We start from the raw sequence: 17,450 nt of genomic DNA on the forward strand, positions 1-17,450 counted from the left end.
AAGAGGACTAAGTCCTCTAACTTAAACAGGCCTAGCTCAAAGAGAAACAAGGGAAGAACACACAACTAGAAGAGTTCTCTAATGAAAAACAGACTTTGCTACAAGAGAGATGCGCCACACCAGAAAACACCAGAAAACAGTTAACTAAACTTCCTATGCTTAAACACAGGTATACACACGCGTAGGTAAATCCCAATAACAATCAGTAAAAAGGACTAAACTAGAAATACCTAAAATGCAAATACTCTATACAAGCTAATAAATGAGAGAAAACTAAGATACTACTATGGGATACCAATAAACACACACACACACACACATACACACACACACACACACACACACACACACACACACACACACACACACACACACAAGTCTGCGGAAAACTGACAGCCAAACTGCTGACATAAACAGCGAAATATTAAACAACATCTAATATCTATTACTATGTAAAAACTAGTATACTAACTATATTCTAAGTATTTCCTAACTAATTCAACTATATACTAAGAATAAACAAGAAAAAAATACAAATGAAAAGATTCACTTAGCCACGGCCAAGAAGAGCACTTCTGAACTCGTAAAGTGGCAAATGGGATCTGAGGATAGATACCACTGCATTATGGGATAGCTACCTTGCCACGAGCCAACTTAGAGACTTCGAGCTTTGTAATCGGCCCTCGGCACCAAAGCCACACATAAGAATGAAGCCGAGAAAGGAATACATAACATGAAAAGTTTGACTGGAAAAATAGTTAAAGAAAGGAAAAGACAATTTAAGTATTTAGGATTGAAAGCAAAAAGAAAGGAAATTGGTAAATAAATAATTTATTGCAAATTAAAGAGAAGGGAAGCAAATAGTCTTAGGAGTCTATCAAAGTTAATAGTATAAAAATATAGTATAAAGGATTGGAGTGATAGAATAGTGTAATACATGCGAGGTAGATTTAATAGTATTGGAGGATATTAGGGGCTTTAAATAAAAAAGAGAACAGACTGAGACTTTATTATTAGAAGGTATAATATGGAATGTGGGTAAAGAAACATGTTCAGGGATTGCTATATTATATATGTTTGGAATAAAAATTCTGGATTATACCTTAGTTAAATTAGGAAGATTAACAATGGTTTTCTTTAGGCGGGATGGGAAAGTTTATAGACTAATAGCAATATATGCTTATGTAATATGTAAAGAAAGAGAAAAGTCATTTTAAGAAATACTGGCCTATGTTATAGTAAAAAATAGATATAATAATAGGAGATTTTAATTGTAATTTGAGATGTAAAAGCACAAAAAAAGATTAAGAAATGGAAGAAATAATACAAAATGGGAATTTAGAGTTATGGAATTTGAATAAAGGTACATAAAAAAAGAGTCCACACAGCCAAAATGAAGCCAGCAACCAAAGTGGATCCGATAAAAAAACCTTTAATATTAGATGAACATCAAAAAAGCTCAGACCGGTTTCGGCTAGCAAAAAAGCACAGCCTTCTTCAGGGACAAAAAACACAAATCAATTGATGTAACTTAAATAGTATCTTAAACACATCCCATTGGTTCAATTAAAATTGCTCATTTAATCCAGGTGAAAAAAGAGCACTTAATTTAGTAATCCATTTCTTTTCTTTAGTATCTAACATCGAGTGCCATCCTGTTTTATTAAATTTAATACCCTTGACCAAATCAATCACCATAAAGGAAAATTTATCAGTGTGATGTTTCAAAGTGTGTTTGTACAAAGCATTGTTAATTTTCTTATTTTTAATATTGCTCATATGTTCAGAAATCCGTAGTCTTAAAGGACGAGATGTTTGACCAACATAAAAGGAGCCACAAATGCATGTGGCCAAATAAATAAGCCATTCACTACTGCAATTTGCAAAGAATGAAATGTCATTGACCCTTGGGCAATTCCTACTAGTAAATTCTTTAGATTTAGCAATTTTATCACAATTACTGCAATGACCACAGGGGAAACACCCCACTAGAGGTTCCCCAGTCATAGTTGTTTGTGAAAATTGTGCATTGCTAGCATAATGTGTATGTTTATTTTGATTGAAACAGACTATTGTTGAACTACAACAAAACAAGGATTTGATTATTATTTCAGCAGACAAAGGTGGGGCAGTTGTGGTTATGAATTGGTCAGATTATGACAAGGAGGCCAGGAGGCAATTATCTGACAAACGGTACTATGCTGAAATGTGTTTAAATCCTACACACAGGTTCAAGAAATAGATTGATGAGTTTCTTATTAGTGCTAGAGATACTGGCCTCATAACCACTTCTATACTACAACAACTTACTATTCAGGATCCTATTAATCAATATATTTACTTTCTTCCAAAAATCCATAAGGATCCTGTTCATCCCCCAGGTAGACCTATTGTTTCTTGTCGAGGTTACCTTACAGAACCATTATCCTTGTTTTTGACTAGACATCTCAAGCCTTTGTTGTCATATGTTCGTTCTCGCTTGCAAGACACGACTGAATTTTTACACATTATATCTGATGCACAATTGGAACCTGGTTGGCTAATGTGTACACTTGATGTCAGTTCTCTGTATACGAATATTCCGCATCAGGTGGGGTTGGAAGCTTTAACTCACTGGCTTAATATAGCCCATCTATATGAACAAGATTTCAATTCCTTTCTTGTTGGCCTTGCAGAGCATGTCCTCACTAATAATGTCTTTTTCTATCAAGACATTTGTTTTTGGCAGATTAAAGGAACAGCAATGGGAGCATCTTTTGCTCCCATTTATGCTGACCTTTTTATGGCTTATATAGAAGAACATATAATCTATAACAGCAGTCACAACATTTACCTTCCAGAAATTGATATCTGGAGGCGGTATTTGGATGATTGCTGGATGGTGTGGAGGGCTGATGTTGACTATTTAACTGAATTTGTCTCATATTTAAATGACAACATATGGGGCTTACAGTTCACTGTCAATTATCATGTTGACACAATAACTTTTCTGGATGTGTTAATAACAAGACAACCAGATGACACTCTCAGCACACAGGTTTTCAGGAAATATCCTGAATACAACACAGTCCTTCACGCATCCAGCTTTCATCCTCCACACATTGCCAAAAACATACCCAAATCACAGTTTATACGTTTGAGGCGCATATGTTCTAAGGAGGATACTTTCCAAGAAGATAGATGTGATTTAACCAACAGATTTCCCACCAGAGGATATTCTATGGGACATGTTTTGCGGGCCAGCAATTGGGCCAATACTTTATCCAGGCAAGAATTGTTAACTTATAAACTTAGGGATCAGAGGACCACACAGCCAAGCAGGTTCTTAACAACATATGCTAGGAATTCAGATGTACTCATGAATAGTGTTCAGAGAAATTGGAACATTTTGTTAAGTCTACCAGAATTATCAGATATATTACCGGATAAATGTTTATTCTCATTCCGCAAGGGAAAGAATCTAGCCTCATGTTTCAATCATTATAAACATACACATTATGCTAGCAATGCACAATTTTCACAAACAACTATGGCTGAGGAACCTCTAGTGGGGTGTTTCCCCTGTGGTCATTGCAGTAATTGTGATAAAATTGCTAAATCTAAGGAATTTACTAGTAGGAATTGCCCAATGGTCTATGACATTTCATTCTTTGCAAATTGTAGCAGTGAATGGCTTATTTATTTGGCCACATGCATTTGTGGCTCCTTTTATGTTGGTCAAACATCTCGTCCTTTAAGACTACGGATTTCTGAACATATGAGCAATATTAAAAATAAGAAAATTAACAATGCTTTGTACAAACACACTTTGAAACATCACACTGCTAAATTTTCCTTTACGGTGATTGATTTGGTCAAGGGTATTAAATTTAATAAAACAGGATGGCACTCAATGTTAGATACTAAAGAAAAGAAATGGATTACTAAATTAGGTGCTCTTTTTTTCACCTGGATTAAATGAGCAATTTTAATTGAACCAATGGGATGTGTTTAAGATACTATTTAAGTTACATCAATTGATTTGTGTTTTTTTGTCACTGAAGAAGGCTGTGCTTTTTTGCCAGCCGAAACCGGTCTGAGCTTTTTTGATGTTCATCTAATATTAAAGGATTTTTTATCGGATCCACTTTGGTTGCTGGCTTCATTTTGGCTGTGTGGATGCTTTTGCTTTAGTTGCCGTGCAACTTTTCTCCGTGCAGGAGGATTTTTTTGACTGGTACATAAAAAAAAGGACAATTAAAACAGAAATGGATTCTTTTTTGCTATCTAAAACTATAAGAATAGTGAAAGAAGATGCAGTAGAAACAGTTAAAGATCATTTGGTTGTATGGCTAGAAAAAGAGTAGAATAAAGGACATATAAAAATTGGGAAAGGAATAAAGAGAACTAATGAAAAGGAGTGGAATGAGAAAGTTTAAGAAGTTATAACAATGTTATCAACAGAACATTTGACTATGAGAGATTTTTATAAAAATGGTCAAATGGTGGATAATATTTAAAGAAAAATATAAAAGAACATATTGAATATGGGAGAATACAAAAAGACAAGCAGACAAAAAGGAATATAGATAAATACAAAAATTCTGCTTTATGTAGTCTTGATTGGAATGAAGGGGAATATTTAGAAAAGAAAATATAAGATCTATTATATAAACAAAAGTTTTAACAAGGAAAAAGAAAGTATCAAAATATTTGAGTAAAAAATTAAAGGAAGATAGTGGCAAAATAAGACAAATAAAAAATGAAAATGGAATGGCTGAAAGAGAAAAAATATTATGAATATTGTAGTATAATACTGTAATGAAGTGTGTTAAAAATATGGCAAAAAGAGAAAGAAAAGAAAAAAAATCTGTAGAGAGTAATGCATTTTACAGAAGAAATAAAGAATTGGAAAAACAAATTACAGTTATGGATTAAAAGAAGGTAATGAAGGAAATAAATATAAGTTCAGCAGCTGAACCAGATGGTATATCTAATGTATACTAATCTGATGTACTAGCAGAAAGAAATGTTATTAGAAATATTCAATAAATGGTTAAATGATGGTATTAGTTATTCAGAAATATGTAGGGGCATTATGAGAATTATATGGAAACTACTGTTGAAGAATGAAATTAAAATTTGAGGCCAGTAATGTTGAACAATAGTGATTATACACTACTTATAAAGATAATACAAAAAAGATCACAACATAAATTGAATTATGTAATGGAAGAAGGTGTTAATGGGGTCAAAGGAAAAGGAAGCCAAGAATTCTTAATGATAATTAGGGAAATGGTGGCTGATATTAGGAAATGACAAAAAAGAAACAAAACTATTGGTGGTTGATATAAACAAAGAATCAGATTCAATAGAGTATGACACATTATGGCAAATAATGGAAGAATATAATTGTAGTATACGAGTCAGTATATAGAAATACTAAAATTAGAATCTTAGTAAATGGTTGGTTAATAGTTGACTAAGTGAAAACAAAGGTGTCCAATGAGTAGTATTTTGTTTGCAATGGTCATAAATTGTGTAGTAAAAGGGATAAATGAAAAGGAAAAAAGTAAGTATATACAGGAAACTATATGATATTAATAGCTAGAAACAGCAGAGAGAAAATGAAAGAAGTAATTATATATATATATATATATATATATATATATATATATATATATATATATATATATATATATATTGCAATAAGTTGGATTAAAAATTAATAGGGAAAATTTAAGGGTTTTGTAGATAAACAGCTATAAGGGATACAGTTTGGAAGAGACGATATCACTATTAGGAACTGATTTTGGAGAATATGATGTATTAAATGAACAATGGGAGAATATTTTGAGAGATGTAAAGGACTTAGTGTCATGTGGAACAGGTTTAAGTTGCCTTTTAAGAAAAAGTACTATACGAATTGATAACACTTGTTGGATACTGCTTTGAACTGGAAATAACTGGAAATGACCGGTAGAAACTGGAATGAGCTTGAAACGAATGTCTTTATCTGTTAATTACCAAGAACTGTGCTGAACAGGCACCAGTCTGTCCTTTATGTGCGAACACTGTACTTCATTTAAGAATGCTTTATTATGTACAGTGGAGGTAAATGTCAACAATATCCGAACAATGTCTCCAGTAACAGTGCTGATAAACTCAAATAGTCTGTATATTCTTCATATTCCTTTCCACCCGAACAGTATAATATTCTGGAATGCTGGATATTTGTCCTGATGTTTGTACTCATACTTGAGTGTCTGTACTGCAGTGACTTTCTGTGTATCAGTCCAAATTAAATAACTTAATGAACTGTGTCTGAAGTATTTCCTAATAATACCAAAACCCTGTAAGTTTCTACATGGCTCTTTAGCCTTTGTTCCCAAGCCTTGTAAGATCTGTTTGTTCTCAATGTACTGCATATTCTGTTCTTATCAATATTATTGAGTGAAGGTTATTTTCACCGATTGAAAGTGCATTCACTGAAACTGTATGCACACTGTCAGAGCCTGCTTTAATATTGCTGTGTTTCTAGACTTATGCAAAGAGAATACTGTATTTTTGTACATTTAAATTATACCTGATCTTACAAGTACATTTAATAAATACATGGGTGGGAAACATATCATACAAGCTAGTGCAATATATGACACTAAGAGAACTAGAGAAGGAGTTTCTTGAAATTTATACGAGATGCATGTTAAATCCAGTTAAAAAAGGAGTATGATATATAGATAAGGAGGATGGGTTTACTCAACCATTTAGTATATGGAGCTTCACTGAACCTATATTAGATATTAAAATGGATAAATGGAAAGGATGATATGTATAATAATAAGAATAATTAAAAAGAAATATGAAAGATAATTGGAAATGAATAAAACTGAATAAAATGTGGAGCGAATGGACAAATTAAATACGAATTTATCAAGATATTAGGATAAAAGAACAGGCAAAAGAAAGTATCTTAGTTTCACTTTTAGCATGTTGAGAATCATCAACATTTACTATTTCTTTCTAGTTTCGTACAACTGTGTAAGGTTTTGGAAAGAAGCACCCTTCCAGCTCTACCAATACTGATAAAAGATAGTGTACTCACTCAAAATGCTCAAGTAGAATTCTCCTGCAGCTTTTGCTTTTAGTAATACTTTTTTCAAGATTCTGAATCACAAAATTAACTCAGATGGTTAAAATTACTCACACTGAAAGCTGCATGCTGGGAAATAGATAAAGACATTGCATTTTTAAAGACTAAAGCATTCTCATTCGTATAGCATATGCTATCAATTTGTATGTGATGAATTATGTGTGGCATACAAGGTTTTTTTAATATAGGGCACTTATTGATCTTAATATCTAACCATTCTGAAAATTAAAATAGGAATTCTGTACAGAGTTTATATTATCACAGATTCATTCAGCAAAAGGAAAGAGGTTTGTCACACAAAGCTTCCAAGCGCACTTGAGTTTTGCTTCCTGGGTTGTGGATGAAATAGGTCTGTGCACCAGCACACTTACCTGCTTAACAGATACACCGGTCTACTTATCAAGTCAATAGTTACAGCAGGCCATTTACCTGGATAACAGATATACCACCCCACTTTCCTAGTTATGAGAGCAAAAAAATTAATAAATAAATACTGAAGTGTACATTATTCTGATTTTAATTTGGCTCCATGACTTAAAACTGTTTCAAGACTGCTTTAGTATTAGATATATGATAATATATTATGGGTTAACACCAAGGAGATTTTATTTCTAGAAGGCTAATCTTGTCAGAGGACCTTGAAAAAAATAATTCCAGACTTATATTATTCCTTCCCTCTGGAAAGTCTCCCATATCATTCCCCTGCATAAAGGAGGTACCACGAATAAACTTTCTAATTTCCGCCCTATTGCCTTACTATCACCTCTATCTAAAATTATGGAACGCTGTATACACCAACAACTTTTACACCATCTTTTACATAATAGCCTACTTGCAGACTCCCAACATGGTTTCCGACCTTTCCATAGCATGTCCTTCACAGATACCATCAACCAAAATCGCAATAACAACCTATTTTCCTCTTCTTTATTTCTTGACCTCTCTAAAGCCTTCGATATGGTTAACCATCAACATTTACTTGACACTCTGACATCTTTCTTACTTGACTCTTCGGCATTGCACTGGTTCAACTCTTATTTGAAAGATAGGAAACAAGCTGTCCTATGGGACAGCCATCTATCTTCTCAGCTCCCAGTCACTATTGGTGTCCCTCAAGGATCCATCTTAGGTCCCCTTCTCTTTTCCATATTTATAAACAACCTGTCTACTTCACTCCCAACATCCACTTGTATTCAGTATGCAGATGATTCAACTATCATCTGTTCTGCTGCATCTCCAGCTGTACTTCATTCTTCGACCCAAAAAATATTTTCAGCTGCTGAAAAATGGTTCGAAAATATCTGTCTCCTCCTCAACCCCCAAAAAAAGAAATTATTACTCTTCTCCCCAACCCCTAAGTTTGCCCCTTTTTCCTTTTCTATTGTGCCTAACAATGGCACTATAATTTCACCTGATTGTTCCACTAAACTTCTAGGCTTTACAATAGATAATCAACTAAACTCTGATTACCATATTGACCTAACCATCAAAACAGTTAATAAAAAGATAGGTGCCCTCTATAGACTCAAGCCCTTTCTTACTCCTACCACCAGGGTGTCTCTTGCCCAAACTCATCTCTATGTTATTGTATGCCTCTCCATCTCTTATGAACCTGTCAAAATTTAACCTTCAAAAACTTGCCACAGCCTACCATAGCATTGCCAGGTTAGCCTCAGGCTCCCCATTTCAAACTCACCATTGTGTTAATCTCAAAAAGCTCAGCTGGCTAGAACTACAAAATCTTATTCTCCTACATCAACTAGTTATTACCTTTAAAATACTCCATTGCCCTACTAATACACTCATACTTAATAACCTTATTGCCCCTTACAAGAATCTTATTTCACTTCGTTCAGCTAACAAACTACTAGTTGCGACTCTCAAATCACACAATAAAGCTGGTGACTCCTTGTTTACAAATGTTATTGGCTCACACTGGAATAAACTTCCCACAGAACTGACCACTCTAGGCTCAGCACAACTTTTCAAGAAACAACTAAGGAACTATTTCAAATCTCACTGGCTATGTCCTTGCTCTAATCCTGACTGACCTCAGCATTCCTACTCTCCTTACAGTTCTCTACTCTACTCTTCTACTTGTCACTATCATTAGCGCTACCCCCCTCTGTAGCTCACCTTGAATTTCACTTCCATTTTAATTTTCATAAAACACCTTTTTCTCTTTCTACTTGATACATTTTTACAACCAGTCATCTATCCTTTCTATTTTAAACCTATATCTTGCTCCCTGCGGAACTTTCTGTTTCTGAAAAATAGTGCCCTGGCACTAAAAGTTTTTATCATTATTGTAAATACTGTAAATATTTCTATAGACTCAGGGATGAGTCACTATTTTCTGTCCTTCAACATTAGTATTATTGCATGGTTAGATTATAGAACTAGGAATCCTCACTGTTTTGTCTATATTCTGTTGTATTTCCTTCTATACTATTACTAAGCTAATTAGCTCTTTTTTACATGCCTATAATATTTTTATCCTACTGTGCTGTTTTTAAGTACCATTTTTTATGTTTGGCACTAGTATATAGTGGAGCTTTTCTCCTCGGGCCTCTGCTGAAAATGGACATATATCCAGCCAGACCAGCCAGGTCAACAAATGTAAAATAAAATAAATAAATAAATAATAACTAAACAAAACTAACTGCTGTGATTCTATGACACATATATACAACTGAAAACAGTATCAGTGAGGTGTGGCAGGGTTCACTCTGTTGAGAAAGATAGAACAAAAGGGGCAAACAAACAAAAACTGTGTTTTTTTCTGTAAGAAATACACCACACGAAGTAGATATTTCATATACTATAACCCATAATATAGCCTTTTTAATTATATACATATATGTTTACATACATTTTCTATATCTCTGTGGAATAAGGGGGGATCACTACAGTACAATCCACTCTAAAAAAATCAACTGCAATGCATCTACACAAATAAAAATCTAAAATAAATAAACAATGTGATATATGTGATACCTTCTTATGTAAAATAAATATCTGGACAGGCTTTTAATTTATTTAGAATTCCAAGACCAAAAAATAATTCTCTTGCATTACATAGCATTAATCTGTTTTATCAATAAGAACATAAATGGTCATCATCTAACAAATTCTTAAAAAGTGCTATAGAACTGATGTCTGCTTGAAAACCTGAGTAAAAAAATGAAAGTTAATTTTGCACACTATGTCAGAACTATCATGTCGTTCCTTCACTCCAGGGTGAAACAGAGTCACCATGCTGACAACTACATAAAACATACAGTTCAGGCTTTGCCAAATCTCTTCTTGATAAAGTGGCCCACCAACTTCTGTGGTCTTTGTTGATATTCCACAAGCAGCTCATGAGGACTAGAGATCTGATCCCCTTGCAGACGATTTAACAGGGTCACGCACACCACACCAGCTTAGAAAGAGAGAAACAGTTTGTTAGAAAAATAATGGTATCATGCTAAAGTTTACTGCATTGTGATTCAAGGTTTATAAAGGCTGACAGAGTGAACATACAATTATATCCCAACTTAATAAGAAGTATTAAAGTACTTATTGCAGTGTTTTTGTTCTGTCATAGGCTAATAGAGACCACAGCAAAACCACTAATGGCACAGAAGAGATATGCAAACCCCTCACCAAAAGCACACCAGCCAGGAACTGAACTGGGGTACCAAGCACTGTGAGGTCACAATACTTAGCCACCATGCCCCCATCATAATGGTAGGTCACCAACTTATTCCTTTTATCCTAGAGTGTATCTTGATTCAGTAACTTTCCTCTCACAGTGCTAGCTCATATTTTTCCCAAGCAGTAAATGGCAAAGTCTGTAGAAAGGATTGGTTAGCCTGAACTACCTCAGAAAGACATAAACTAGCCCATACAGTACAAGTTCTCAAAACCTTTTATACAAAAAAAAAAAAAAAAAAGCTAAGTAAATTCCAAAACTTGCCAAAAACAGCACACAGATCCCTACCCGGGTACCATAAGGAAAATAACAGGCAAATCTCTGTCACTTAAATTACAGGCACAGAAAATTCATCTCATGGAATACCACCACCTTGGCAGGATACTGACATCACATTACTATCATGCATCTTACAGATGATGACAAGTATGTGGTACATGGCTATCTATCTATCTATCTATCTATCTATCCTGATTATTACTTCATTTAAATTTGTTTTCCAGGATAAAGCACTAATCCAAATGGACAATTTTCATGTCAGCTCAGTAAGCACAAAATTCTGAACATTTTGAACAGTAATATTGGGTATAAAAAAAAGCTTCACTTGAACAAAGAATAAAGATAAACAGTTCAGCAAAATATACAAACAGATGTATAGAAAAAAGTATTCAGGCTGAAAAAAACAAACTCAAACAAATGGACAAACTTATGTAAGTGAGCTATGATGTCCTGAGGGATGACAGAAACAGGTTAGAGATACAAGTCCATAAGTACTCATTGCTTGTTGATTTAACACAGCATTTTATTGCATTACACTGGTTGATAATTCAGGTTATGTGTAATTATACATACAGTATTTGCACATATACAGTATGAAATGAAAAGAAAAGAAAAACAAAGAGGAATAAAGGGAAAACATTGGTTGGAGGAATGTTATTGTTCTAACTTACATTAATAAAGTTTTTTGTTTGTTTTTTTAGATCCCACAGCTAACAATCAGCTGCTCCCAAGGCCTCTGCTCATCCAACAGGTCTGCCAAACCCATCTTCACCACTTCTGAAGTAACTGCGAGTCATCAAAAAACACAGCTCAAAGCTTAAGGAAGATGATTAATAAGAATCTTAGTTAAGTGATTTAATTCTTGCATTCAATAGAATTTCATCAGAAAAATGGCTTTCTTTAAGCTTTGGGCTGTGTTTTTGTTTTTTTTTTGAAGTTTTATGTTTATACATGCTGTTTCCTAGACTGTATTTTTGTTTATTTAACTCCCATTCAATGTTCAGGGCAGATGTGGAGACTGAGGCCTCCTGGGTCAGCATCATACTGCAGCTGTGAGAGCTTTTTTACTCAGTACACATGCAATCACACTGTGCAAGGAGGTTCGTACAATGGGCTTGTGGTGTTTTGTCCACACTTCCATCTGCATCTCAGCCAAAACTCTCTTCTCCTTTATAGACAGCACTCTCAGTATTTCCAAGGCCTACACCAGGAATCAGTGACCACGATGAGTATGAGGTTACTTCTCTCCCTCAAGGATGGGCATGGCCATCCTGTCTGCCTACACCATCAAGCACCAAGCTAATCAAACTCTGGTCATATGGTAATAAATCTTCTCATACAGTTGTGACATGGAGGTAGGTTAGATTTTACTTTGCAGTCTAGTTGTGCTGGCAGGATCCTTTTGTCTATTCTGTTTCTGCTTTCTAGTTAAGAGCGTGAGAGCTTTTTGTGCACCACAAAAGTAGTTGCTCAGTTTTGGCCTCAGTGCAGCATAAGTGGGGTGCTGCACTCCTAAGTGTGTTGTACTTCAGATGAGATATTAAACTAAGATCTCATGGGATTGAGTTGGTTGTAGCTCAGGTGGATGCAAAGGATCCCACGACACCTGTTAAAAAGAGCAGAGAATGTTCCTTGATGTCCTGGCCAAATTTACTCTAGTAGTTTAAATATCTCCTGGGGTCTCCTCTGAAAAAAGGTCACTAGCCTAGTGGGACTGACAAGTCAACAAATGATAAATAAAAAATAAATAAAATATGGCGCTGAAAATGGAAGTGGATGGTTATCTCCAGTCTCCTGGTTATTACAACCCATTTACCAATTGGGGTAGAGAGAGTTTTTGATGGGTTGCAAATATAACAGATTTTTTTTTTCATATTTAGTTCCAGTTGGATTTTTTGAAGCCAGATTAAAAGAAGGAGCAGAAATATTTCTAGTTCTTTCTTCTTTACTGATTGGGAGGGACTAAACTGATAGATAACCACTTGTGCATATAATGACTGACAGCTGTGGCAGTACACTAGGAGGTCTGGTAATAAGACTGAGAGGAGAAAAGTTGGCAAAAAACAGATCCAAGACATACATCTTCGAAGAGTGAAGCTCTGGGTGAAAGAGTTATTCCTTTTTTTAGGCAGAAGGATCTGTTAGATATGGACATAGTTAGCATTATCTCTTTTTAAAAGTTTTGGTGGGAGCGTTTCTAACTACCAAACTCCTTCACAGTGAATGCTGTTCTGCAGAAGCAAAAATAGTTGAAAAACACTTGCAGTATTCTTTGAGGTTGCACTTTTTCCTTGCTATTGTATGATCTCAGAGTTGGAATATATACATTTGGGGGATACATGGAGGCTTGCACCTCTGTAAAAAAATATTTGTTTTGAGGTTTATTACTTAGGCAGTGATATCATTAAATAGTTTATAGTCAAGCAGATTGAAAGCTTTTATGTCAATGAATACTGAACAGTTGTTAACATTCAGGAAAATGATGTCTAATACTTATAGCTCTGTTATTATATGTTTGTCCAACAAAAGTCATGCTGGTGACATAATCAAGTTTAATTTTTGTGTATAGGAGGCCAGATAAGCATATTCTAACTTTTCAGAGAGCTTTGCTAAAGTTGGTAGAATGTGGATGGGCCTGCAGTCATGGGGGAGAAGGTTTGGGGAACTTTAGCTGCCACAGTGCTGTTATATAGGCACAGAGTACAGATGCAAAAAAGTGTGAATCTCAGATGTTCATGGTATCATTTAATAAGCCATGGGTCCATGGGTTAAGACAATCTGATCTAGGAGAAAGAGTCAACAGAAATTTGCTCTAAAGATTTTGATGTCTTCTAACTTAATAAGGGAGAAACAGAAAAGGGGGAAAGAAAAGAGAGCTCTGTGAAAGGGGTTAAGACCTGAGGTATATTTAATGGTGCTTCTACTACCCTGGACATAGTGTGAAATATAGTTTGTTATCTGGTTAATCAGCTTTCCAAACCTGTTTGTGGTGTTTTTAAGGTAGGTTTGTTCTGAATGGACATAGTTAGCATTATCTCTTTTTAAATGTTTTGGTGGGAGCATGTCTAACTACCAAACTCCTTCACATTGAATGATGTTCTGCAGAAGCAAAAATAGTTGAAAAACACTTGCAGTGAACTTTGAGGTTGCACTTTTTCCTTGCTGTTGTATGATCTCAGAGTTGGAATATATACATTTGGGGGATGCATGGAGGCTTGCACCTCTGTAAAAAATCTTTGTTTTGAGAATGCTGAAAGTGAATTTTGACATTTCTTTCTACTGGATTGACACAGATCCCTTTCTGGTTATGTTCTCAGGATAATAAACGTGTCTCTACTGTCAACATTTTGGCATTTTGTTTTACTTATGTAAAAAGTTTTCATTGTTTGTAATAATACCTTTTAGTTTCTTGGATAACAAGGGTTTAGACTTGGATCTATATTGTTCATATGTGATCAGAAAGTGTTATTTTATTTTATTTATTATTTGTTGACTGGGAAAGTCCAACCAGGACAGAGCCTATTTTTAGCGGAGGCCCGAGGAGAAATGCTCCAGATGCATGTCTTTGATTGTGGGTGGAAACCGGAGTACCCGGAGGAAACCCACATAAATGCAGGAAGAGCATGCAAACTCCACACCGAAGGCACCTCAGCTGAGAATCGAACAGCTGTAAGGCAACAACGTTAACTGCTGCACCACTACGCCACCCCAATATATTAATATGGAGAATATGTATTTGGTCATTCAATCATGTCTACTTTACTGAGTGCCACTGCTGATATGGGGAGGAGGATACTTTTGCCACTGCAACTTATTGTTGAAAGATGAAACACCTAGTTGTTCAGAGTAATTTTCAGCATACAGTTAGTCATATATATCTGCTGCCCACAGTACAGTTCTATACGTTTTGTGGGGAGGGCTGTGATGAGGGCTTGCTGTTGGAAACCAGATTGAAACAATGCTACATGCTATGGCTAATGTTTTTTGCATTTATTCAATTAGACATGCCCTCTCTCCCTAGGTTGGAGTTGGAAACATCTACTGAAATCTATACCTAACTCAGAGCAAGAAAGACCCACCAGTGCAGCAATTCAGAATTCTCATAATATTCAAAATTAATCTACTAACTGGAATGTGTGGTACCCAGCTGGAGATGAACAATATGCATACAGATTTACATCTCAGTTATGTGGAAATGCTGGCTCTTCAACCTTTCAGCATGCATAGTCACAACAAGTGGGAAGTTGAGACACAACAAATACATTGTTTAGACATAGTAACACAAAAGCTGAATTGTTGAAATTCTCAGCAGTAGGAAAAACTTTCAAAACTAGAAAATTTTAAAACAAAAATGAATTACAAGTGGTTGTGTAACCAGTAAGACTGTAAAAGCAAGAGCATGTGGTATGTGAAAAACTATAAGAATTCAGAGCATATACCTTACAGAAGAGAAAAGATCTTGTTGGGGTGGGGTAGGGGGGAGGAAAACTGCTGTAAAATATACCAGAAAGGGAACCCTTGGGCAAACTACTGAAAATACTTTGGTAATATGGCATTACTAGGTAATAAAGGAAAACCATATAAGTAGAAATGTGAGGAAATAATTTTTCAGAAAAGGTGTAGCTATCTGTAAGTAGTAGCAGTGTCACAGTGAATGCTAGTTTCATTAATGAACTAGATAGCTGTGAAGAACTTACAGACAAGGCAAAATGTAAAAATGTACCGGTTCAAACAAATAAATAGACCGGGCATGTCATGAAATTCTTACATGTTATAAATACATATGCTTTATGCTTCTTTGGTATTATGTTTAAAATGTGTCAATTAAGGTAAAAAAAGACAGGAAACTGCAGTAGACTGAGTACCTTTTAGACCACTAAGTTTGCACATAGCAGCAAAAACAGAGGATTCCATCTCAATGTTTTTAACTCCAGCTTTACAGGCTGCCTTAAGGTAGTTCAGTTTCTCCTCTTCTGTATATGAACAGAAAGCTCCATCAAGACGAGCCTGACCTAAAAATGAAATAAAACACAAAAACAACAGAATGCAGTTAGCCTGTACACAACAGTACTGTGATTTCAGAGAGATTTACTTTATATGTGTTATCCTTGGGCAGGACTGCAGAACAACATCAGTAAATCACACAGCAAGCATTTCTTTGACAAGGTAATTATATTTAATCAGTACATTATCTCTACTTGAAGGAGGAGGAGTCAAAGATCAACCACAAACTACTTATTACATTAATTATAATACCTTTGCATGGTGGCTAATAGGCCATTTTGAGCACCTTAACATTCTAACTTCCCTCTATCACTATTTTCTCCTTACCTTTTTCCACCTTTTCTCATATCCTGTTGAATGCCTCCGAGGATTCCATCACCAACATCCATTTCAGAAGTCCCTTTCTTGTGTCCACAAACCAGCACCAAGAAAAAGTACTTCCAGATATCCAAGGAGTGGAGCTACTCCCCAGAATATTTTGCTCCTGTCCTCTCCTTCCCAATCTGTCCTTTTTCTTAAGACTGACTCTTTCTCATTTCCCTGGTATGATCTTGTATACCAACAACATGTCTATTCTATCTCTTCTGGTTTCAGATGAAACAAGCTGCAGCTCATACAGTCTGTGGTCATATTCCATTCCCTCCATCCTGCACAAGAGCAAGTTAAATGGCATCAGAAATACTTGGTATAGGGAGCTAAACCTCTTCTACAACATCAATGGAATGGTATGGAGTGACAGGTACATCTTGCCAAGGATATTGCTGCTCTGGAACAGACTCCCCATCCATATAAAACAAAGCTCATCCCTAACCATACTGAAGTACAACTTGAAACTATGGATATATAATAGAAAATCTAGCCCAGAAATGACCACTGTACTACTAATGGACACAGGACATTCCTAAATGCTTTCTCCCATGCATGCTGATCTCAAATTATCTATTTTATGATACAGTTACTCTCATTATGGGTGATATATAATTATTAACCATGGGATGGCTAAGGCCAATCTAACACCAAATCAGATAGTTCATTCAAAAATAAAAAGCGAACGGAACTCACAAAGTGATGTAAAAAACGTTTAATAGCAAAGCTTTCGAGATAAATTTCTTCTTCAGTGCTTAAAATCATATGAAAATACATTTTCATATATAACAAAAACACCATGCTCCAATGCTCCAAACCGGCACTGGAATGTAAAAAAATACCAAAATATGAAAACAACCGGTTAGGACTCGAAAAACGGAAGTTTAATAAAAATACATGTTAAAAATTAAACACACATGGTTAAGCACATTCATCAATAAGGCATCATCAGAACAATGAAGAAAACTAGGA

At 35.1% G+C, this 17,450-nt stretch overlaps 1 protein-coding gene across 2 annotated transcripts in view; it reads right to left on the reverse strand.

The window, feature by feature from the left end:
• Positions 1 to 9,942: 9,942 nt before the first annotated feature.
• Positions 9,943 to 17,450, reverse strand: part of UPP1 (uridine phosphorylase 1) — a 368,003-nt gene continuing 360,495 nt past the window's right edge. For both annotated transcript variants that reach the window (XM_044064893.1, XM_044064894.1), the window contains 2 exons: positions 15,974 to 16,120; positions 9,943 to 10,556 (listed from right to left, as the gene is read on the reverse strand). In XM_044064893.1, the coding sequence (XP_043920828.1) occupies positions 10,417 to 10,556; positions 15,974 to 16,120 (287 nt within the window). In that variant the 3' untranslated portion in view covers positions 9,943 to 10,416. The remainder of the gene's footprint in view (positions 10,557 to 15,973; positions 16,121 to 17,450) is intronic.

The sequence above is a fragment of the Protopterus annectens genome, chromosome 3.part0 (genome assembly GCF_019279795.1).
Source record: "Protopterus annectens isolate FY-2018-M chromosome 3.part0, PAN1.0, whole genome shotgun sequence".
Lineage (NCBI taxonomy): Eukaryota > Metazoa > Chordata > Ceratodontiformes > Protopteridae > Protopterus > Protopterus annectens.